Source organism: Chanos chanos, chromosome 2, assembly GCF_902362185.1.
Source record: "Chanos chanos chromosome 2, fChaCha1.1, whole genome shotgun sequence".
Classification (NCBI taxonomy): Eukaryota; Metazoa; Chordata; class Actinopteri; order Gonorynchiformes; family Chanidae; genus Chanos; species Chanos chanos.
Window position 1 is genome coordinate 47,419,136 of NC_044496.1, and position 25,000 is coordinate 47,444,135.

Sequence of the window (25,000 nt, forward strand, 5' to 3'; positions counted from 1 at the left end):
ATCAATCCAGGGAGATGTGGCCTACATTCCACCCTCGTTTTTAACCATCCCTAAAAATCCACCCTGTTATCTGCATCACACATACATGCATACCAAACATGACCGGATTAGGATGCCCAAAGCATTTCCTGTGTGCACACACACTCACACACACACACACACACGCACATAAGCACACACGTGAGTGTACACACACAACCCCAAAGCAGAGACAGACGGAGAGAGAAGTGGCAGATAGAAAGACAAAGGGAGATTGAGAGGAAGAGAGACAGAAAGAAAGTGAGTGAGAGTTTTTTGTTTTTTTTTTTTTTTTAAATTGTGTCCTTTATAGTATCACTATAGCCATAGTGTGCCAGAAAAGAGAGCGGGGATTGTAATTCCCGAGTTACATGGATAAAAGCTGGCAGTTTTTAGTTCAATATTTCATTTCTTCCACAGAGAATGACAATTCTCCACTAAAGTTGGTGAGGCCAGTCTTCGTTCTGTTCTGTGTATATGTCTTCATATAACTAGAATAGAATCTGTAAGGTGGAACAACAAGTAATTATGGTGATTAGCTTTTTTCTTCTTCTTCTTCTTCTTCTTCTTCTTCTTCTTCTTCTTCTTCTTTCTCTCTTTTTTTTTTTCTTTTGGGAATCAATTGGACATGCTGTCCTTTTAGCTTTTAACTTTTTCTCTTCCCTGAAAAGTAAAGGACATCAGCTTACAACTGCTTCAGCAAACATCACAGACAAACTATGTATGCAGAATCTTTACCAAGTCATATCTTTATCACTGTGCAATCACTGTGAAGCAACACCATGCTCTTGTATGTAATTTTGGAGCAGTTATTGGAAGGTGAGGCAGATTTTTAAAAGATGATCTCTCAGCAGGAGAACGGCTTTGAAAGTTGTCTTTTGCCAAGATTTGGATTTTAGAGTAATTGTCTCATAAATAGAAAGAGTTTGAAAGTATGGAATAAGACTTCTACTGACCTGTTCATTCGCTGCATCATCACACCCCATTTAGAATAGTTTAATGAATTTGTTATTAGGGACCTCTGTGTGTGTGTGTGTGTGTGTGTGTGTGTGTGTGTGTGTGTGTGTGTGTGTGTGAGTGTGGCGCAGTGGGTAGGGCTGTCGCCTCACAGCAAGGGGGCCTCAGGTTTGATTCCCGGCCGGACAGCCAAAGTCCTTTCTGTGTGGAGTTTGCATGTTCTCCCTGTGTCTGCGTGGGTTTCCTCCCCACAGCCCAAAGACATGCAGGTTAGGTGAATTGGAGATGCTAAATTGCCCCGGGTATAAATGTGTGTGTGTGTGAATGTGTTTGTCTGTGTGTCTACCCTGCGATGGACTGGTGACCTGTCCAAGGTGTCTCCCTGCCTCTCACCCTGTGAGTGCTGGGATAAGCTCCAGCACCCCGTGCGACCCTGATTAGGGTAAGCGTCTTAGATAGTATGTGTGTGTGTGTGGTGAAAATGCACCTTGAAAATATAAATGGATCTTTATTGACCGGAAGTGTCAAATGTACTCTAAACTAATTATGGATGATGCTACATCTTCAATGAATTTGTAATAGATGACTTCAGTGGACTGGCATGGCAAACTGCAGTGGCTCTGATCGAGGTCATGATAAGAAGAGAGTTACTGTGTAAAGTCAAAGAGTACATGTTTTCCCTTGCAATTTCTAAAAAAATTAAAAGCGTGTGCTGACCCCTTAGCAGCTGATACAGAAAGCTATATTTGATGTCAAAAACTAGTGACCGTTTATTCTTATTACAAGTTAGTGCAGTGGTGCAAATGCACCTGTTTAAGAAATCCACAAATTATGTCACATTAATAGAACACAGTAAGAATTGGTTATGCAGTCTTTGATGTTATTCATGTGGCAGCTTGCAGTTCACTGTGTGGACGATGCACTTAATTCTGTCTATGCCAGGACAGGAATGTCCTAACTGAGACAGTAACTATCCATGAAGAAAGTGTGTCGTGCCGTGTTTCCATGAATGTAATAAATTGGTTTCCTTAGGAATAACTTGTGGTGGAACTCCGATTTTTAAAGCCTCCACCAGCTAAGTAAAGCCCATGACAATACTACACGACAATACTCTTAGTCCATGTTCACATCTTTACCTGCCAGAATTTCACCTGTGTTGCATGAGCTGTCCATCTCTCTCTCTCTCTCTCTCTCTCTCTCTCTCTCTCTCTCTCTCTCTCTCTCTCTCTCTCTCTCTCTCACTCTCTCTCTCTCTCTGTCTTATGATGGGCTGATGGAGTAATAGTCAGTGATGGAGGTCTCTCCACTCTTATACATGCAGTGGTGTCTGATCTGTGTGAAAGTGATTCTTTGGAGCAGGATGTCCTCGTGCTAACGCTCAGCCTAACTGGCAGAGAGGACAGACTGTCACGGAGCATATCGCCAACGGGATGCAGACCTGTCTTTCCTCACCCACCCTGGATGAATGATGGCTTTTATCAAGCCCCCCTTTCCCTCCGCCCCTCCCTTGGTGGAGAACAGGCCTCTCTTTCTCTCTCTCTCTCTCTCTCTCTCTCTCTCTCTCTCTCTCTCTCTCTCTCTCTCTCTCTCTCTCTCTCTCTCTCTCTCTCTGTAGCAGTGGTGGATGTGCAGGTATGGAGGTAGACAGAGATGGACACATGCAGGGAGCGGTGCTGCCTGGGTTAGTAGTGTTTTGTGCTGGCTGCTGGCCGATCTCCATGAGAGTTGACAACTGGGCTGGAAATGAGAATAATACTGTTTGCCAGGCAGGAAATCTGGCCTGTCGCTGTCAACCTCTCACCATGCTGGGAACAGTGGATTGGCTGAAGATGGACAGAGATGCTTTATTTAAAATATCTCTGCTTTCTTTTCTCTCTCTCTCTCTCTCTCTCTCTCTCTGTTTGTTTGTTTTGTTTTTTTGTTGTTTTTTTTTTTTTTTGTTCCCCAACCTATTTTTTGATATTTTGATGTCCCTCAAATGATGCCAAGAAACAGTTGGCTTTTCTAATGAGAATTTTATTTATATTGTAGCTCAGGGCAACATTAACAGCTGACATCTTAAGACATATACCATTCCTGACCTCCTGACCCTTCCCAACATCCCAACCACAGTGTGCCATTTAAGATCGGCCCTGCGTGACTTAATGCCAGCTGTCTTCAAGCATTTCAGAATACAAGCGTAATAGAATGTACCAAAAAACACAGACAATTTGACTTAAAATTGTTCAGAAGGTGAAGAGTTTAGTACTAAGACACAGCCATTCCTAGTGTTGTGTGATCTTGATTGATCAGGCACGTTTGTCTTTGTGTCATCAGCGTTAGTTCCCAGACGTACCTGTTTCTCACCTCTGTAAATCAGAGTCTGTATCACACAGGCTGTTTGGCAGGTTTGATTTCAGTTGACTACATATTCTAGAGGTTGTTTGAGCAGGTGCTGTACTCAGAACTGTTTGTGTGGCAGTTTAAAATGCTTTTCAAACCTGTCATAAAAAAAAAGGAAAAGAAAAAAAAAAAAGTGTTGTAGTCTTGTTTGCCACTCACTGTTGCCAAGAATCCACTCAGGGAAACATTCTTTTGTTCATAATGGCCTTGGAAATATTGCTTGGTGAGAATGCAGAATAAAAATCACGACTTGTCTTGTTGTGAATTGAGCCAAATCACTTTATTTCTTGGTCATCAGTATGAATCTCCACAGTAAATCTTCTGTTTGCCTCATTGTAGACTTTAGATGTTCTATTGAGTTGACTCACACTTGGTCTGTAACATCCAAAAAAAAAAAAAAAGGATTTGGACCTCAGCTGACATGTGTGACAGTAACGTTTTGTTTGATCACAGTAAGTGCTTTTCATTTGTCCATTCAGGGGAAACCGATTAATGTCAAGGACAAAGCTGTTGGATGCTAAATCAGAGATATAAAAGTGGGATATTGAATTCACCCCCCCCCCCCCTCCTTTGGCTTATCCAAGCACTATGCCAATAATTGTTTGTTTCAGCACAGATGTCTTCCATAGTCCTCCAGGATTTGAGTCCAAGTCGTTTAACTATTAACTGAACATTTGAATGGGAGACGTTTACTTTGTTTTAGGTTGTGCCTCCAAATGAATGTTTTTGGCATGTGGAGTGCAGGGGGCACTGAAAAGCATTTTTGTAAATGAAACTGTCAGAAGGCAGGACATTATGTGCTAATGAGTGTTTAAAAAGCCATTTCAAGTCCAAGAAAAGATTAAATGCTACATGCACCCACAACGAATTAGAAGCTGAACAAGGTTTTTGTGGGGAAAAAAACATTTTTTTGTGAGGGGTGGGGAGTAGCTTCGTACAAAAGGTGCTTTGACGGTAACTGCTAACCTGTTTTCATCACTTCTTTCGGACTGACTTACTAAAGCACATTTCCATGAATACAGCCAAAGCGGGTTGCTTGTCCGGTGATTTGCAGCCTGTGTGTTGTGTGTAGGGTTGACTGAAAAGTGTGACGGAGGAGTAAGCATGGCGCATGCCTTATGCTGGAGATGACCTGGATTCGGGCTGAATTGGCCAGGGAAACTGAATTACAGTTTGTCTGTACTTAAGTGCTTTCTCTTGGCTGTTAACAAAGGTGTTTACAACTGCAATTCCAGCTTATTTTGGCAATTGGCCGTCCTGTTATTTCCTTTTGACTCAACAATTTTAGGCTTCTTCTTCTTCTTCTTCTTCTTCTTCTTCTTCTTCTTCTTCTGCTTCTTCTTCTTCTTCTTCTTCTTCTTCTTCTTCTTCTTCTGCTTCAGAATTTTAGCCAGAGTGTCTCACACACACACACACACACACACACACACACACAATCTTTGACTTGTTGTTTGAGAAATGACTCTTTAATGAGGAATATAATTTTAATGTTACTGTTTGTTGTGTGTCATTCAGCAAAAGGCATAAATATTGCTTTACCACCTACAGTGCCGTATTTCTCAACAATATTTTCCTCCAGCTTTGTAAATTTATTCAAATCCAAAGGAAGAAATTATACTTATTGTCTGCCTATGCCATGTAAGACAGTGACAACACTGTGATTCAGACTGCTTTCTGTGCTCTATCTGTTTGAACATCCAACTGCCATTGATCTGTATAGGTATAGATGACATCTTGTGAACAGGGGCTTTCTGAATTTTTTGAGAGCCAAACTGAAATACAGTGGAATTAATGGATCAAAGAAAAGGTGAAAGCAACAAAAGATTGATTCCTGATCTTGGTTGAAGTGGCACTGTGACTACAAAGAGAGAACAATAATTTGATCATCGTCACAAAGTCTTAGCAGCACAAAGAGATTTCTCTGGAGACTAGTGAGATACATGAAAGGCCTTGAGGAGGTGGCTCTCTCTTAACCTTATCTGATTCCTCACATTTAGTTCATAGACAGTAAGTCTTTAAATGCTGCACATCCCCTCTGTGTCGTTTGCTGTGTCTTTATGTGTGTAAACAGTGGCAGTTTGTCTGCTCCTGTCGGCGTATTTCTTATAAATGATACAATAAGTGTCTAGAGAGGCCTTTAAAAGACCTTCTCTCATTTCCTCTTGTACGACAGGGTGGGGTTACTATATAATGCGACGCTGACCTTTCTCTTCACCACTCAGCAAAGGGAGTGCTGTTGTCTGATTGACAGTCTTTATGGGAGAGAGGGTTTACTAAACATGAGGGACTGGGTGACGTTTTGACATGTTGAACGGTTGAGAACATTACAGTCAGTGAAACTTGATCATGAAGATAACAAGGAGATTTGTTGTACAAATGTGCAGGAAATTGAGTTTTGCTCAGCGTGATCCCCCTACCTTACTGATAAGGCTCCATTGTGCTGCTATAATGATCAGAGTGAAAGGTTGTAATATGAAGTGAAGAGGGGTACGTGTGTGTGTGTGTGTGTGCGCGCGCGCGTGTGTGTGTGTGTGTGTGTGTCTGTCTGTGTGTGTGTGTGTGTGTGTGTGTGTGTGTGTGTGTGTGTGTGCGCACGCGTGTGTTTAAACTTAGAACACCTTCTGAATAGCTTTTTGAAAGGTATTTCTATGCAAAATCCCTCTTTTTTTTTTTTTTTTTTACTTCCTCCTTTTTTTCTTTTTTTTTTTTTTCGTTCTCCTCAGTCAGCGCTCCGATTCTTCACGTGAAAGCCATTCATTTTCTGACATTGAGACGTTACCTGTAATTGAGTAGTGCTCAAATCATTATTCACAAGTTGAGGCCAATTAATATGCATGACAGGTCTTCAGACGAGAAGTCAGACAGTGATGAAGCAAGAGGCTTTCGGACCTTTGACTGGCCGCAGAGATGCCTGTCAGATGGGTCTTTGTATTGAGTCGCTGTCTTCCCACCAGTCCTTTGTCACCTGTCGGAGCTGGTGGGCCACATTTTCACCCCTCAAATCCCACCCTCCCCTCCTTAGAAGAAGCCTAGACCTCAGTCTCTCTACCTATGGTTCCCTACAGGGGTCTGATACGTGGGGATAAACTCCTCTATGAAGAATAATTGGCTCCTGATGTAAGTAGCAGCTTGTGCTAGTTGAAACAGATGGTAGATCATTTCAAATCCCATTTTTCATGTTTGTGAGGGATATCAATAAGGGAGCAGTCCCCAAACCTACCCTGACCTTTGTTGCCGGTGATACATGTCATTTGGAGGAATTGAGATCAGGCGTGTGACATTTCTCAAAGCTCTGAATGGAGAGATCGGCTCTTATCTGAGCTGTCAATCACCGTTCGGTGAATTCCCAATGCCCTGTGCACACAAATCATATCAACTCCACCCAGAGATCATACAACATGCCCAGTCTATTGCTGATCTTGTAAAGCTGGTTCACGTAACAATGTGAAGAAGACAAGGTTATACAATACAAGCTTGAGGTTTCCTCCTCTCTTTCTCTCTCACTTCCTATATTGAGCGATGGCAAGAAAAAGTGTCCCCGACTGAAATGTCATGATACAGATCTCAGCATCTTTTACCTACGTCATCAGATCCACGGCTCGATACAGACACCAAAGGGGGCTCTTCCCTTTAGTGCGATATGTCTTACACGTTTGTAAATAGAGCTATAGTTTAAGATGCAGCTTCCCTCAGCTCCAATGGGCTTAGACCGGGCTCCCGGACCCGGTTTTACCAGGCGCTAATGAGTGTCAATGTGGTTAAAGATGCGCTGTTTGTGATGGATGAACACAATGAAAGAAGTCCATTACAGCTCCTGCCAGATCCCTGGCGTTTGATCCATTTTCAAACTGAGAGATAGACAAAAGTAGTAGTGTGCTAAGAGAAGCCAAGGTGACTGTGCATCACAGCTATTCAAATCAGGCCGTGTAAAGCCATGTTCCTGCATTCTGCCTCATCTACTGTGTTTTTGTTTTGATGGTAAAACTGGTTAAATACATTCTCTGTAATATACTAAGTGATCTATTGTACATGTAGTAAGAATTTTAATTGTTGTGCTTTGTGCAGAGAGCCCTAAAGTATTTTGTGTGTATACATTCGTGTGTACTTTATCCCTGTTTGTGTTGTACACAAATGAAATATGCAACGTATTCATTTTCTCTGTTAGATAGATTGTATTAATCTATTTATTTTATTTATTTACGTTCTAATCCTAACCTGTGTGTTATGAAACCATAGCTAACAGGTTTCAGGTTTGACCTTTTCTTTACATCTGGTTCATTTGCACATCCCCCTCCCATCCTTGTTTGGTCCTGTGATATGAACCAGTACTCTCTGATCCATATTCAAATATATTCAAATCAGCCACAGCATATTTGCATGTGAAATTGAGGAACGGAATTGGGATTTGAAGCCAGGTCTAGTGAATGCTGATCAGGCTGAGGTGGGCCAGGCTCCATATGAGCTGCGCTAGATATCGCGAATACAGGAGCAGGAGCATTGAAATGGTCATCAAGGGGATATTTCATATTAACAACCTCCAGACAGTGCGAGTCTAGACGTAATGCCTTTGATATGTACGACAAACTAAATGATAGGGATGCAGATGATTTCATCTCGCTGATAAAGTGAAAGGTGGAAGTTGTTCTCTGGTTAAACATCATGAGCAGAAAACAGTAGATTGCTTTCTTATTGTTATTTCAGTCTCATCGGTGTTGTTGAGGAAGATTTCAAATTTCACTTGGCTCGTGGCACAGAGTGCCCTCATTTCTCCCTATGATTTTTTTTTTTTTTTGTGTGTGTGTTTCTCAGAGGGTTTTTTTTTTTTTTTTTTTTGGATACACTTTGAGTGAGCAGACACTCAGTTTTGTGTCACTCCCCAGGAGCAGTCACATTTTGGCACAGTCAGCTGATTTCAGATCAGTAACTGATTGTGCTTTTTAGTGATTGGAATTTGAAAAGAAAAGTATGAAAAATTAAGGCAGGCCTTACTGCCTTAGGCAGAGGGTAACTGTCTTTAAGTGAAAAAAGAAAAAAGGTGAATATCATCAAAAAGTACTTTTGGTACGTTGAAAAATCCAACCTCCTTCAGCAACTCCTCTCTCTCTCTCTCTCTCTCTCTCTCTCTCTCTCTCTCTCTCTCTCTCTCTCTCTCTCTCTCTCTCTCTCTCTCTCTCTCCACTCTAGCTGTCTTTGCACTTTGTGCACTCTGTCCTATTGGCACTGAGCTATCATGGCAGCTGTGTCCAGATCCAACCTGAGAACTGTGTTTTTATTCCTCCACCAGAGTGACTCAAGGGAGGGGAGGTAGGGAAGGACGGAATCGATTGTTGCTGGCAAAATTGCGCCTGCGTTGAGCTATGGGCTCACAGCAGAGAGAGAGAGCTGCATCTGCTCCAGGCCGCAGCCTCAGTCCTCAGGTGGCCTTTTCTTCCTGTGCCACGCTGCCATTTTGATGTGTTAAGACATAATGGGGATGCGCCATTCACTGGAAGGACTGCCAATAAAAATCTCACATGGTGGGGATTACGGACGATATTGTGGTGCCCTGCACTCCCTCAGTCGCTTGCCAGAGACCTGCCTCCATTCTCTCTCTCTCTCTCTCTCTCTCTCTCTCTCTCTCTCTCTCTTTCTCTCTCTCTCTCTCTCTCTCTCTCTCTCTCTCTCTCTCTCTCTCTCTCTCTCTCTCTCTCTCTCTCTCTCTTTCTTTCGCTATTCTCACAAGTGACATGTCAGAGTGAAAGCTTAAGATAAGCTCCTGATAAGCTAAGGTCAGACGTGCTGTGCCTGTCCTGTTAACATGTGGATCTTGAATTAGAGGTGAGAATTAGTGCTAAATGCACACAGATATTATTGGATAGCATCCAAATAGCATTGTGGTCCACTCAATTGTCCTGTATTATAGAATATATCCTTTTGTACCTGTGGAGGTATGTACAGAGCTCAAGGGCTTTATGACATACAGTATTCTCCATTAGGTGTATTGACTCAAAGAAAATGTTAAAGATGAAGAATGCGTGATACAGCAGAGAATGTGACACCCACCCCAAAAGCCCCCAGTTTTTGTATCGATCATTTTCAGCTCAGATTAGAGTAATTAGCCTGTACTGACATTATTTGATGGCATATTTGATGGCTTCTGTGAGATTAATAGGCTAATATCTTTTGTATTTTTTGAATGTTTATTTTATTTTATTTTATGTGTTTGTTTGTTTGTTTGTTTGTTTATTGGGGGGGGGGGGGGGGTCTCTCACATTCTACTCTCAGAGCTGGGTTGAGTAGTTGGGTTGTTTAACGTAGATGGAACTCTGTGAATGAGAAGTGAGAAAGACCCAGGGCACAAGCAGCCCTTTGGCTGTTTGTGTGCTCTGAGCTACCAAGCTTCAGAAGTTATGGGTACTAAAATGGAAGCAGACAGGAAGGATGCCCTAAGACAGGAGCATTTAGGAAGGCAAACATTATCCTACAGCCATTCAGCTGGCAGGCCTTTAAATGTGTGTGTGTGTGTGTGTGTGTGTGTGAGCTAATGCTTCACCGCCCTGCAGACTCTCTGACTTAAATGTTCACCAGCAGGCAAATAGGTCCAATCATGCAACATGCCACTTTTTTTTTTTTTTTTTTTTCCCGTATGTATGTATGTATGTATTTATTTTTATGGGCCGCCAATGGGGTTTGACTCTTGATATGTATCACCTAGTGCGTAGCCGAAATGTTCCCTTTTTTCACTTGTAATGTGTATGCTTTTACATTCAGCTCCCCCTCAGCAGTTTCCCCACAGTACCATTTCCTGGATTTGTGCATACAGCTTCATATGTTGAGACACTGATGTGTTAGATTTGATTGTGATCTGATGGTCGGGGCCACCCTGTGACACTTTACAAGCTACAAGCCCAGCTGAAAAGCCTCCGTTGCATAGAGTTTATTGTCTGTGGTTAAATCAGCACTGGTTTCTGAAGGACAGGGTGTGCTAAGGCAAGTGATGTCAACAGCGAGGTCAAATGTTTTTCAGGCTCTGGTGTTATGATTTTATTAACCATTTTGCGAGGATACCAGTAGCAAATATGTGATTTTTTTAAAATGTATTTGTTTATATTTTATGTATTTACTTACTTACTTACTTACTTACTTACTTACTTACTTACTTATTTTAAAATTAACGTTTCATTTCAGTTAGCAAAATGGAGGACATAGGGACATAGTAGGAGACAACACTTGGATACAAATGGATGCTTGCTTTTAGACAGTGTAAACTAGATTCCTATATCTGTTCTGAATAAACCAAACACCACTACCTTTGTTTGTTCCATGCTCTATAATTGGACACTCATTCGTGTTTTAAAAGTAATATTTGCTAAGTGTTTTGCCACTCATGACCATCCCTCTGTGCATGTTCATATAAATAGAAGAATGAAGGGGGCAGTAGATGGGTTGATGCATATTTAAAACAGTCTAAGCAGTGCAGTCACAAAAGCAAGTCCTGGTTATGTTTGTGAGTATTATAAGAAAAAAAAAAAAAGAGAGAGATTTCAGATACCGTATCGTCTCTCCCCTCCCATACCCTCTTGCTTTGAGAGATTCGGCATGAAGTAAAAAAGACCAAGACAGTTAATTCATCTCTGAGCTCAAAAGTCTCATTAAAAGCGCTGATGAGTTTAAGAATTGCCTGAGGAGTCAGCGTTCCTTTATAGCTCTGCAGTCTAATGTTGGAGTCTCACTGTCTCCCCAGGATCTAAAAAAAAAAAAAAAAAAAGGCCAATCCAATTCAATCGATACGCCGCACTTTTCCTCTTAAACGCATCGTGGACGTCCGCTCATTTGTACATGTGTTCCGAAGGCAATGCAGCTAGTCCAAGACATTCCTCTGTGTCCCCCTCCCAAATTAAGACAGAGCTTTCCTATGTGTAGATTGAGCTGACCTTTTTATTGTGTGAGGAATATAAATCTCTCTGGATGGACTTCATTAGACAGTTAAGGGGCGAACATGAGTGATCCTAATTTAGGTTGTTACACTGGGTTTCAGCACCAATACAAGCAGAAGGTCATGCTCAGAGAGAGTAATCTCTTTTAATGGACACCATCGGCAGCATGTGCTGGGAAACTGTGTGGACCCTGCTGTCTCCCTCTGCAAATTTAAACACACTTAGCCGACTGGCCGGAATTGATCTATTGGACTTGTTTTGTTACCAGGTGTATCAGTGCTACAAGAGAGCTATTCATGATTTTTTTTTTTTTTTTGCCCCCTCCCCCACTGTCCCATTTAAGCTGCAGAAGCAGTGGCAGACTAAAGACCTTACAGCAGTATGCGAACTTCAGCTACTAACTTAAGAACCAACAGAAAAGCTTCTAGAGTAGGTCTTATTCCATTTCATTATCTCTGTCATGTCACGGGGGCCTCTAATTTGATAGACTTTTCCCTCTAACTTTTTCTTTTTTTTTTTTTTTTTCCTCTGGTATTGTCTTCTGAATATCACTCTTTGTGTTTGATAACACATTACTGTAATGTGTTTCTCTTCTCCTTGTCATGTTTTCATTATGAATCTCTCTTAACTCCGTAGTTTTAGATGATAGCTCTCTGAGTTAAGATGCTTGTTCGATTGGCTTGGCTTTGTCATCTGCGTTAGCAGTAGGGGTCCAGTAAAGCAGTAGCATGGTGATAAGTAGCTGCTTTCACATGGCATAATAGAAGTTCCTGTCGAGTCTATCAGGCACGGAAGAGCTCACAGACAGGCGGGTCTCTGTTTAATTTCAGATTAAAGTCGTTTTCCCCTCCCCGGCCGCGTGCCACCCTCCGAGGAACCCGACAGAGTCCCAGCGCTATCGCCCTTGAAGCCTCTAATGCCTTAAATTACTCCCCCGTTTTGGGCCCTGTTGCTTTTGTCTGCCAGCCATTCTGCCGGTCGCCTGCACTTCTAGATATTTCAGAGAGCTGCGGTTCCAAGGGGCTTTGACCTCTTAATGACAGACACCTCTCCGACAAGGCGACCAGGCTTGTACTAACAGCCAATCAAGAAGAGCAGGGCTGCCTAACACCTCCAATGAATAGATCATTTTCATCTCCAACTTGCTATTAATCACACACAGCACTGGCAATCAGCAGCGCTGGGTCCAACCCAGGGTGCAGCACATATTAAAATGCACACAGATACTTGTGACTGGATGGGGAATCAGCACAGTACAAGTGAAGTCAGGACTGCAATTTTTACTCCCCGTAATCTCTGCTGTGCCTGTGACTGTTGAGAATATGAAAAATGGTCAAAGGGACAAGATGGAATTATTTAATTTGAATATGAATGATTAAGTAAGTAGATAAAATGAATGAATGAATGAATGCATAATTAAGTAAAGAAATAAACAAGTAACTGAAAGAAGTAGTTGTTTATTCCTGAATCCTCACATCTTAGTACCCCGCTGTTTTGCTCGAGTTGTAATTTAGCATTTACAGTAGCCATAGGAGCAAATTCCCTGATGCTCATTCTTATTGCATCTTCCCAGACGCGCTTATTTCTCTGTGTGTTCAGAGAGCTTGAGGAAATGTACACTGGGAAAAGTTCTTTTGGATATTCATTTAGTAAAAATGAAGCATCCATACAAACCTATCTTCTTTAACACCTGAGACAATATAGAGTGTCATACAAGTTCGTGCTGTTAGCCTCATTTGCCATTCCTAAACATCCCAGGATTGCTTTGCTTTTTCTCTCTTAAACTTTTTTCAAAACTATCAGGCTGTTTAGGAACTGTGGGGACTACTTTATATGAAAAATGAAACAAGTAAAAGTAAAAAACAAATAGCAGAAAGAGGTGGGGTTTTTGTTGTTGTTGTTGTTGTTGTTTTTTCCCCACCAAGTAAACGCCATTAAAACGTATCCAATATTGTCTTCGGTGTTTTTTCGGGACTGGCTAATGCGCATTGTGCTGCTTTTAAACGGGGCATTTCACTGTACGCAATTGGTCTCCCGCAGTGTGTATGAACGCGTCTCTAAAACATGAGCTGCTCTCTATGCACTCTGCACCAAAAACCTCTATTCAGGCTTTACCCAGTGCTGTAGCCAGAACAAAGGCAGCGTGACCCATCATCTAAAACCCTGTTCCCAGATGAACAAAAGTCTTCATTACAAAGCCCCATTGATTATCTATGCTAGCCATTAATGCAGACAAAGCAGAGAACCTTGACTCTGCAATGTGCATGTTTTCAGTGGCTTTGGTTTATTTGAATTATCTGTGTCGATTTAAGGGTGAGGCCTTGATTCAACCTTTAATCAGAGTGTGGAAATGCATATAGAGCTCAGGTGGGTTTCGTTCACACTCTACATTATTTTAATGATACCATAATGGAACCATGAAACATGGAATCGTTTCTACGCTGTGTTTCTGAGTTGTTTGTGTTTCTTGTGACGTGTTTCCTCGTGCTGTTTATTTCAGGAAATTTTTCAAAATTGTCTTAAACAGATGAAAACTTAGGTCACTTCTAAATTGATTTTCTGTGGAAAATAGCCTGCCACAAATATTTGCGCTTCGTTTTTATGCATATTGCATATTACATTCTTTATCATTCACAATAAAAAAAATAAAATAAAATAAATAAATAAATAAAAATAAAATTTTAAAAAAACCTACATATTTCAACTTTTGAGAAGAAAACATGAATTACATGGATAATAATAATAATGATAATGATGATGATGATGATGATGATGATAATAATAATAGTAAATAAAGTAGTACATATATTGTAAATTACAGTATCGCATAGTACATGCTCATAAATTAAGATATAAAGCTATCTATCTGCCTATCTATCTATCTATCTATCTATCTATCTATCTATCTATCTATCTATCTATCTATCTATCTATCTGTCTATCTATCTATCTATCTGTCTGTCTGTCTGTCTGTCTGTCTGTCTGAAAATGCAGTTAAATGAAAGGAAAATATTGATTCGCTCATGTTTTAGACTTAGCATTGAAACTAAACACTTGGTGATAAGTCTATTTGGAACTGAGCTAATAGCAGTCCCAGGCTTTTGTCCTGGCTGCCGGAGGTAACCTCAACTCAAAAAGGTCACACACAATTAGCATCGGGCTGTTTCCTGTAAACATGCCAAAATATGGGCATGCCTCCCCTTTCAAAGTGTCTCACAGAGGGAGCTGTTGAGCTAGGAATGAAGACCACGACTACCTTCCAGTTGGATTAAAACAAAACAAAAAAAACATAAAAAAAAAAAAAAAAAAAATTCAACACTGTTACACTTTAACAGTAATTTTAACAAACTGTGCACTATTACCATGATTTTACTGCTACATAACAACAACCACCTGCACCTAACCTCAATATCTCTTTGTTGCTAAGGTATACCGTGTAACATTTACAGGGAATAGGATGTTAGTATCCCACTACCTGAAAAATGTCCAAAACATCCTGACACTTCAGTTCAAAATTGTGTTTGAAGTGTATATGTGAAATGCTATTAGAAATAGAAGATATGCCCATTTGTGCTACTACTCCTTCCTTTATCGGTCTCCCATCGCTTTAGCTCTGTGCTCTAAAAGCAGTTGTCTCTTCTCTTCTTTAAGGTGAAGAGTGCAACATCTTTCACAGAGCTACACCATCCCTCATTGCCATTTTCTTTGGAATGTCCTCTGATGTCCTCACCTTTTTTTTTTTTTTCCCCACTTCCTTTCCACAACTGAATGATGATTTGGAGAAACATTCCAGAGTCAGTTGGTTCTTGAGAAGTATGGTTAAGAGGTTGGTTGAGTAGCCGGTGTGACAATGTGTAACTTTGAAGTTGTGAATGATCGTGAAGATGTGAGCCAACACTCACCTGCATTTCTTATTGTCAAGATCCTCCTTTGGTTCACCTCTCAAGTCGAGAGCCTTTGCTACGTCTGAGTGACTTGTGATGAAGAAAACTTCACTGGTGTAGCTGTTTGAAGAGACTTACAAAAAAAAAAAAAATCCACCAAAGACAATTGAGTCATAACTTACTGTACGTTGTTTACAGATGTAGATCAGTATTATTGATTAGTTGTGGTATTGATCAGGTAATTGACACGTACAACTGACGGCTGGAACTCCCCCTGGTTCAGCACCGCGTCAGTGCCAGAGGCTGGTCAGCTGACTGCTTGACAATGATTTTTTTTTTTTTTTTTCTCAGTTCACCAGTTGTTCTGCTCCTCCAAAGATATAATCAAGTGTTTTCTACGCATCTAGACTAAAGCTGGCCTCCATCTTTTCACCCCCATTTTGTGGTGAAAAAATTCTTATAATGTTTTGTTTCCTGTGACACACCCCAATGATGTAGCTGTTTAACATTGATGGGAAACCAGCTTTCTGAGGGAGATTCTCCCAGACTTTGTCTTGAGTGGGCCAACTGAAAACTTGCTACTTTCAAATTAAAACCCAGGATCCTCATTTAATTGACATAATTACCCATAACAACTAAACAAGGTCGTTAGCATTCCTTTAGCAAGCTCGTCTGAAGTTTCTTTATGGCTCTGGAATGTAAACTCATTGATGGGAACCTCTGTGAGACAGAGCATTTACCCCAAGGCTGGTGAGTAGAGCGCAGGACAAAGGTGTGTGTTTACCTGTAAACATCCTCCAGCTCAACCATCTGTTCTACTGACATTTCTTGCATATAACTACAGCCCACCCAAGTCCTCAAAAACAAAATGCTGTGCTCTCGCTCTCTCTCTCTCTCTCTCTCTCTCTCTCTCTCTCTCTCTCTCTCTCTCTCTCTCTCTCTCTCTCTCTCTCTCTCTCTCTCTCTCTCTCTCTCTCTTCACGTGTCATGTTTCCATTCAACTCCCTGGGAGTCATCACCACCTCGGGTCAGTGCCTAAACTTTCCAGCATATCAAAATATATTGTAATTGACTCCATTTGTCATTCCTCTTGAGATGTTGTACTGGCTACACTCCCAATGGCTGCCAAAAGCAATATCATTTAAAACATAAATGATTCATGCCACATGTATGAGTCTCTCTCTCTCTCTCTCTCTCTCTCTCAACACTGTTTCCCCAGACTCATTCTCAAGTTTCAGGAAGTTATCTTCCTTTTCCCTGCTCTATTATCTACCTTTAGCTATCAGCTCTTTATCTACAAGTTTCGATAAATGATAGTCTCTAGTTGCCACCTTTTCAGGGCTTCAGTGGTAGAGGTGTGTCACTGAGCCAAGGAGCAGAGCACTAAGCTTTGGCATTATCACTACATCACTGCCAGCATTTACAGCATCCTCAGTGAAGAGAAAGACAGAGACAGGAGAGAGAGAGAGAGAACGAGAGAGAGAGAGAGAGAGAGAGAGAGAGAGAGAGAACGAGAGAGAGAGAGACTGCCTGCCCCTTTATTTCCTGCTGAGTCTCCACGCTTCTGTAGAAAATCCTCAAGGCCAGAATCCTCACGGTCTGTCAGAGAATGGGGAACAGGAGGAGAGAGAGAGGGAGAGGGAGAGAGAGATGAGTGAGTGAGTGGTTTGTGTATTAGAAGCACTGAGAGAGGGAGAAAGAGAGTGCGAGAGCAGAAAGCAGACAGAGGCTGACAATTACCAATCACATACTAGCTGGCGGGCAGTATAGACAGAGCTCAGCGGTGTTTGTGTAGTGTTAGATGCTGTGTGGATGCATGTTGAATGCAAATAGGTAATCCAGTGCTTTTCATCTCCCAGAGAGAAAATGGGATTCTCCAGCTAGATGTTCACTATACTGGTTCTGTCCTCTTGTTACAGGGATTTGGAGTGAAAATGCTGTTGAATTCATTGTTTGACATTTGTAATGATGCTATGTGAGTTACTGTGTATTCATCATTCTGAGATCAGCTGGAAAATCCTTGACATTGTTGTTTTGTTTTTGAGGTAGAGCCCACCCCCTGACTCTCTCTCTCTCTCTCTCTCTGAATCTTTTTTTTTGTCTTTTTTCTTTTTTTTCCCCTTTTTTCCCCCGAAATGATCAGGATTCAGGATCAGGTTCTATGGTCAATAACAGCAGAACAGCTCAATTTGAAGCATATTTTAACCTTAAAGTTTTATATGGTAAAGTCCGTTTAAATGATCAAATCATGAAATAAATCCTCAATTATGATAAAGCACTGAGAAGTGAGGGATTTTCAGGAAAGACATATTAAAATAATAAATGGAGCGAATGCAAAAAGGATTTATTCCTTGGTTTTCTCCATCCGATTAACACCCCATTGATTAGTGGCTAGTAATTTTGTTAAGCTCTGTGTGCATTGTGGATTTATACCCCTTCCAAACTGAAATTAATTGAACTGTGCACAAACTACACACTGTTTGTTTTCTGTTTTTTAGCGATAATGCTATTTCCACAGTTTGTAATGGCTGCTAACAAATGTCAGTTCTGTCATTTATTTGATTGCAAATTTAATTGGAGAAGAAAGGGGAGGGGAGGGGAAAAAAAAACAAAAAACTATTGTCTTCACATCCTTTAACTTTGTTTTGAAGCTCATTGGCGAAGGTTTGAATGTCTTCCTTGCAGAGAGCTATTGAAAGCCATCAACTGAAAAAGCTAATTGAATAGCGAGCAATCATTCAAAACCGAATTACTTTGCCTGCTCCTCATAGTGCTCTATGAACTTTTCTATTCTTTCATTTTACTGTACATGTAAATTGCCTCATTTTCCACTTTCTTCTTCCTTAAGGATCCCCCACCCCCCCCCCCCCCCCCCCCCCCCCTCCTTCCCTTAACAAGACTTCAGTTCCAGCATCATAACATGATGGGTAATCAGAGAGAGAGAGTAGTTTGGCTGCTTTGTCACAAGTGTATTGCTTTCACCTGCATATTTCAAGTTGATTTCCACCTGAAGAGGAAGCATGTATAATCATCGTTATAACATTACTGTGCTGCCTTCATCATAAAGCTTTTCCTTTTTTTTCTTTTTCTTTTTTCCTTCAAATGTTTTCAGGTGCTAAAGTTGAGTTTCAAGATGTAAACATGTTTTCTAAACAACTGAAAAGAGGCCTTCAGTAAAGCAAGCCTGACTGTGAAATTGAAGTAAATGAAGAAATCAGCTTACAGCTGGATATGGGAACTGCTTGTTAGTGGTTGCCAGTCATTGCTAGCTTGTTGAGATCATAGTCTGTGGGGTTTAATTATGTGGTGAAGGAAAGTGTTGAGTGTGTTTTTTTGTTTTGTTTTTTTTTCCTCCCCCCACCCCCACCCCACGGTTGTCTGCTTATCTCTCTTTGGTCTATGTTTTAAATGTTAAAGGCGGACACGGCTTGTGAAATCAATATGAAGGAGAAAGGTATATTGCTGGGATCTGCGTAAGACCTTTTAGAATCTACTGAGGCTAAAAACTCATTTTACAACAGATTAAATGATCAGATTTAGCATTGACCTGCACTCACTCCACCATCCAAATAGCACTCATTTGTCAGGGATGAATATAGTGAAGAACATCCTGTGTCCAAGCCAATGAACCCTTTCTAATGACATTGGATGCTCTTCCAAAGGTATGTGCGTGCATGTCTGGGTCTGTGTTTTTCTTGAGCCTGTTCCATCCTATGAGATCTCAGTTTGCCAAATTTTTAGCTGTAGCTTTAACCTGTGAGAATTAATTCTTAAATGAGAATGGTTAGCACTGGCGAACCGAATCTTTGTAAGCTTGTTCTCTCTCTCTCTCTCTCTCTCTCTCTCTCTCTCTCTCTCTCTCTCTCTCTCTCTCTCTCTCTCTCATATACATACGGGCACTAATTACACTCAGATACATGATGTATGTTCACTTATGCATGGCCTCATTCATGCAACTGGAATCCCCTTATATATCTCCTCAGATGAGGCTCCTTTAATTCTATTCTGAGTTTGTGCGTGGTGCTACGGATGCTCATAGATAGCCTTCCTTTGAGTTTTATGTTTCAACTGCCTTTGTTTGCACAAAGTATGGAGATTATTTAAAACTCAATTCTTCATTCCGTATCAGAAGGCCAAGCAAAAAAAGAATAAATCTCCATTTCCACTGTAACCTTTGAAAGCATCACAAGGAAGAGAGATGAAATATAGATACAGCTACCTCATAAATCCAAATGGAAAATGGCCACATCCAACAAATGGCGGAATATAACAGTGACATCCTCACATTAGAGCTGATGATTTGGTATTTCGTGTTGCATGTCTTCTTGCTTTTATGATGGGTAGCCTTTTTTTTTTTCATCATTATTTCGTGGTGTTTTATTGGAAGAGAGAATGAGACATGGCTTAATGAAATAGCTCTCTCCTCACCCTTACTGCCGAAAATAAATACTTTCCTCTGAAGCAGAGTTGGGCTAAACCTGCCATAACGAGCCTGTAAATCTAAGAGGGCTTGACCACACTAGAGTTTGTCTTGTGAGGCTCCGTCGTTAATGCAATAGGCTTTCATACAATCTCATACTTATGGCTTTGTTAATATTTAAAATCTAGTGAAAACTACAAAATTGCAGTTGAGTTTTACACAGCCAGGAAACCACAAGCTAAGCACTATCCAGTCAATTACCACAAAGTCCCATGTTTTATCAGGAAGAGTACTGAACATCTGACTCATAGACAGTTTCAAGCCATCTACTGCAAAAAATTGATTTTGACATAGGCACATTAAGCAGGTATAACATAATGTCAAACTTTTTTTTTCTCTTTTTTATTCTTTTTAAACCTCAGTAATTGGAGGTAAAACATAAATATTTGTGCAGCTAAGAAGATGATGAATGGTTCAGTGTATATTATTAAAGCATATATGGAGTTTCTGTTGACAACTCTCATTAGTGTGATTTAGCCTGTCCCAGAAAACAGGAGTTGCAAAAGGGACAAGGGTGTTTTAGTTTATTAGTCTCTCTCTCTCTCTCTCTCTCTCTCTCTCTCTCTCTCTCTCTCTCTCTCTCTCTCTCACACACATACACACACTCTTGATTTGAAGTGAGCATGTATGAATGTGTCTCTGCTGGCCAGCAGTAAACAGTTTTATTTTGCTTTTAATGTTGCTAATGAAATCCCAAAAGGATGCCAACTTTATCCAGTGCAGAGCTTCCTGCCGTAAAATTCTCCATTAGAGAAGGGAAGGAGCAAGAGACAGAGCGAGGAGTGCAGACCCCCACACCCCCCCCCCCACCCCACCCCAAAAGAAAGAGGCTAAAAAAAAATATTGCTGAAAAGCAGAAACTGACCCATAACAAGCTTTTAATTCTAGAGGAACATCAAAAGAGACATTAGCATATTTCCCACTAATAAAAGTTGTTTAATCCACTCTGTTTTTCTGCTACTCTCTGTTGTTCTGTAGTGGTGGTGATATGTGGAGCTGCAGCACAAAAAACACTGACATTAACTAGTCTTAAGAGATTTTTACTGAACAGTGATGCACAGCACCACGGAGGAGGATTGTTGAGCCCTCTATCAGCGAAGCCATGGTCACAAAAACCGAATTTCTGAAAATCTTCCATGGAGCATTAGTCAAGATGAGTCCTTAGGACTTCTGTAGTCAGTGTTGAGTAAATCATATTTCACAACAGTGCCTCTTCACTGTTTAAATAATCCCCCCGCCCAACAGACAACTTCCCAAACATGCTTACCGTACAAATCATGCTTGCCGTACAAATCTGCAGGCTATGAATTATAGTGACATATTGTTTTAAGACTATGCAGTAGTGTTGCTTACTGAAAACAGCCCTTTGGAGTGCGCTTTAGCTTAGAAGAGAAAATGCTATGTGGGCTTCTAGCATTCTATAACTTCATCGCAAACAGTAAATAATCAGAGCGTTCTGTGTTTTCGACTCCCTGGCGCATGAGTTTCATCAGTGCCAAAGCCTGTAGGATCTGTGACTCTGCACTGTTATTAGCTGACCCCACTGTCAGGCAAGGGCCACACTGCGCCAGTCTCCAAGCACCCGGGTGAATGATGAACACCCCACGCTGATGATGCATCTCTGTGTATCTAATCTATCCATCTTCAGCATCCAACTGCCCGCCACTCCATCTCCTCATTCTTTCCCACTGTCATTTCATCCTAGAGAAGGGGCCACTGATGCCTGAAGTTATCCACTGATTCACTCTCAGTCTGGCTCTGCTCTCTCTCTCTCTCTCTCTCTCTCTCTCTCTCTCTCTCTCTCTCTCTCTCTCTCCCTGTCTCTCTCTCTCTCTCTCTCTCTCTCTCACGCACTATCTCCGTATCTATCTAACTATCTGTCTCTCTATCTGTCTAGCTGTCTGTCTGTCTGCTCTCTTTCTCACTCTCTGCTGGGTAGCATGTCCTTGTTTCAGTATGTAGTATGTGAGCCTTGATGAGAAAGATGGTAAATGCTGCTTAGTTTTCTTCCTCAGCTGTATCAGTCATGACGCATTCTCTTTCCAACACATTGTCACGGCTTGTCAGTCATGATGTGTGACCTCTGCCTGTTTTGTTCTTTTTTTTTTTCACATATTCCATTGTCCAGAGAGAGAAAAAATGTTCAAAAAGAAAAGCACCCAAGCAGCAAAAAGGGCCCAAAAACTTAAGCCACTTCAACTGTTTTTCTCAAAATAAGATGTTTTCCACTAAAAATGATTTTTTGTTGTTGTTGTTGTTGTTGTTGATTTTGTTCTTTAAAATGCTTTTATCCATTTTGCTTTTACAAAGAATCTAGAGTACTCAAGATGAGATAAGAGCTTTTGTCCTTGCCTTACCCCCTTAGGGTGGAGAGAGAGAGAGAGAGAGAGAGAGAGAGAGAGAGAGAGAGAAATGACAAACTGACAGAGAGGCACAGAGAATGTTCATTTTCTGTTCTTCTCTAAGGCAGCGCTCTGACCCCTCTCAGCCAGACAAAGGTCAAGCATAAGCAGAGTGATCATTGGGTGTGTTTGTATCAATAAGACCAAAGCCGTAAACATCTAACACAACACAAAGCCCTCCCTCGCCCTGATCTGCTAAGACACCGGCATCTCTTTGAAGTGTAGATGCGAAAGTGTTGATGTGAAAAGTAAAACAGCCAAATAAACAGAGTGGAGCTGCATAGTGAGATTAAATGCAGATTAGTGATTCAGGCCTCAAAGTGAGGACAGTCTAGCCCAGGGGCTGCTGTCTGTCAGTGGGTCAAACTCTGGTATTTTCAGATGCTCTGAATTATCTGACCTTGCCTATAGACATAGCACTTTGATTTGCCTCTGTATCTGAACTGTTCTGCACAAATAAGCTTCGTTAAAAGTTTAAGTTGTTGTGTAAGTGGACTTTCATTTGATCATGAAATAAGGGCCTGGTATTATTTTGCTGATGTGCCGGCATTAACAACAAAATGCTTGAACTAACTGTTACATACTTGTATGACTGAGTGACTGAATGAACACTCTATTCAAATAAACTCTAAGATTGAATATAGTAGGAATGGTCTTTCACTGATCTGTCAGTGGCAGTGCAGCAATGGAGGTCCAATTTTCGATGGTATCACCTAAGGTTTAGTTTTTGTAAGTATGGTTAGTCTTTTAACAATATCCACTCACCTATGTTCAGTTGAGAACAGAAACCGCAGGAGAAGTTTTCTGCATCTTGCTTTAAACCTTCAAAGCACAATTGGTTACCATACTCAGCAAGCCATCTTGTGTTCATCTCTTTGTACGTGGCATAAAGTTGCTCTTTTTGGAACTATGTTAAAAGTGTGTGAACTCTTAAAGTATACTTAACAGTCCTCTCCTGTTACATCTTGCTTTGATGTGAATGCCTTTCACTGTCTGGATAGAGATTTCTGAAGTATGTTACATCGACAGCAGTCGCAATGCATTTCATATAATGATATCAAGCAAAAAATATAGATGAACTGCCTTTGTGTGAGAATGTTTATTGAGCTGATGTCAGGGAAAAAAACGTACAGCAGAATCATTGCGTAACGATGAATTTTATTTGCCTCTCTTTGCAGTTTCTGCCCAGATCCTGAAGGCCAGTTTGGACACAATGGAACGCCATGTCCAGAGACTGGAGAACGACATCCAGAATTTTCCTAAGTCGGACGACAAACAGGATAAGTTTGTGGAAAAAATGTCCATATCCTTTACATTCTTTACCCACTTATGTTGAGCACGTGCCAAGGGATGACAAGTGGGGTTTTAGCTCTATGAGCATCTGATAAACGTAATGATTTCTCTATTCCCCAGAAATGATTTTAGTCATCTTATATCATTATCATGTGTAAGTTCGTTGTTATTGAAGGTGTAGTGTTATACCTGCAGATATGGCTGTATTCAAGCCAACTGCACACAACTTCATGACGGATGCCCTGACTTAAAGGCAGTTATTCAAGTCTTTATAATGTCACACATACAGCGTCAGAAAACTTGTCCTTGCTCTCCAGAACTGGAGATTAGAAATATTACTCTAGATGGAGCAGTTGTTTGACTGTCCTCCCACTCTGGGTCTTCTGCTATGAGGACATTATTATGTCTTGAGGGAACTGAGGAATGTGGGAACATAAGGGGCCCATCTCCCCCCGGTGAGATGTTTGTCAGATCCTTCTCTACATTCTCCCAGATTCCCCAGAGTGAGTTCAGTCTTGGGGCTATTGATTCAGAGCTCCTTCTCTTTCTCCCTCGGGACTCTAATGGAGGGCTTCTTAGCCATGCCTACTTATCACTCACTCAGATTGCATCTCCTGGCCAGCCACAGGACCTCTTTTTCTCTACGACGCGCTGTGGGCTATCATCTCTCCAGGCTCCTCTCGCCTTTCCATAACAGAGTGCTTTCTCTCCAACACGAGCACTCGCACCTCTCAAATTGAATTAAGCATGCCTTAGCATTTCCCTGATACTATTCAAAGGAGAAGAAAAAACTTTTATTTTTCCATCTCCTTCTTTTTCTTCTCTCCACTCTGACAGTGAGATATTTCCATATTGTAGCAAGAGGGTAGAGACAAGAGTTCAGAGATTTTACTCTTTATTTATTTAGTTAGTTAGTTAGTTAGTTAGTTGGTTAGTCAGTGAGTTATTTGGTTCCTTAGTTAATTAGTTAGTTGTTCCCATAGTAATTTTCTGTGAATGACAGCCCCACACTATACTCCTACTGTGCGCACTGCTGTTCCCTACCAATTTTTATTAAATAAGACTAAAAAAAGATCATTAATATGTGATTTATCAAGTCAGAAAGACTTCCATATGTTCGCCTTTCCACAGGAGCGACAGCAGTTAACCTTACTGTAGCTTTGTTCATGAGCTCAAATGAGAGATTTATCGGGGCTCACACTGCACTTTGGGTGGCATAGGAATAATAACTCTCATGCACATTAACAATCTGCTCCCAGTCAAAGAGGGGCTGCTTAAACGTGTGTAATTAATGCACACAGAGTCCATTGTATCCAGCCGTCTCAGTGCAGGAACACGTAGGAATGCTGCTGCAGCCTTCCAGCCTCAGTGTCGCTATCGATTATCTGGCGCGGTGGAGGGCTTGAACTTGAGTGAGGGGGAAATTGGAGAGGTGCAGATGCACTGTAGCCGAACACTTCTTCAGTATGTGTGTGTGTGTGTGTGTGTGTGTGTGTGTGTGTGTGTGTGTGTGTGTGTGTGTGCGTGTGTGTGTGTGTGTTGTGTGTCTCCGGTGGATTGTAAAAGCTGGCTGGCTGTAGATGGAGAGGTAGAGCGGACTTGGCCTCTGTCGTACCTGATCTACCATCAGAGCAGTGCTCAGGCTGAAGCTTATTGGGTCAGAGTTTT

General features: G+C 41.2%; 1 protein-coding gene across 1 annotated transcript in view; it reads left to right on the forward strand.

Moving 5' to 3' along the window:
• Window positions 1–25,000, forward strand: part of diaph2 (diaphanous-related formin 2) — a 333,165-nt gene that overhangs the window by 219,771 nt on the left and 88,394 nt on the right. The window contains exon 25 of the mRNA XM_030765467.1: window positions 23,218–23,342. Coding sequence (XP_030621327.1) covers window positions 23,218–23,342 — 125 coding nt within the window. The remainder of the gene's footprint in view (window positions 1–23,217; window positions 23,343–25,000) is intronic.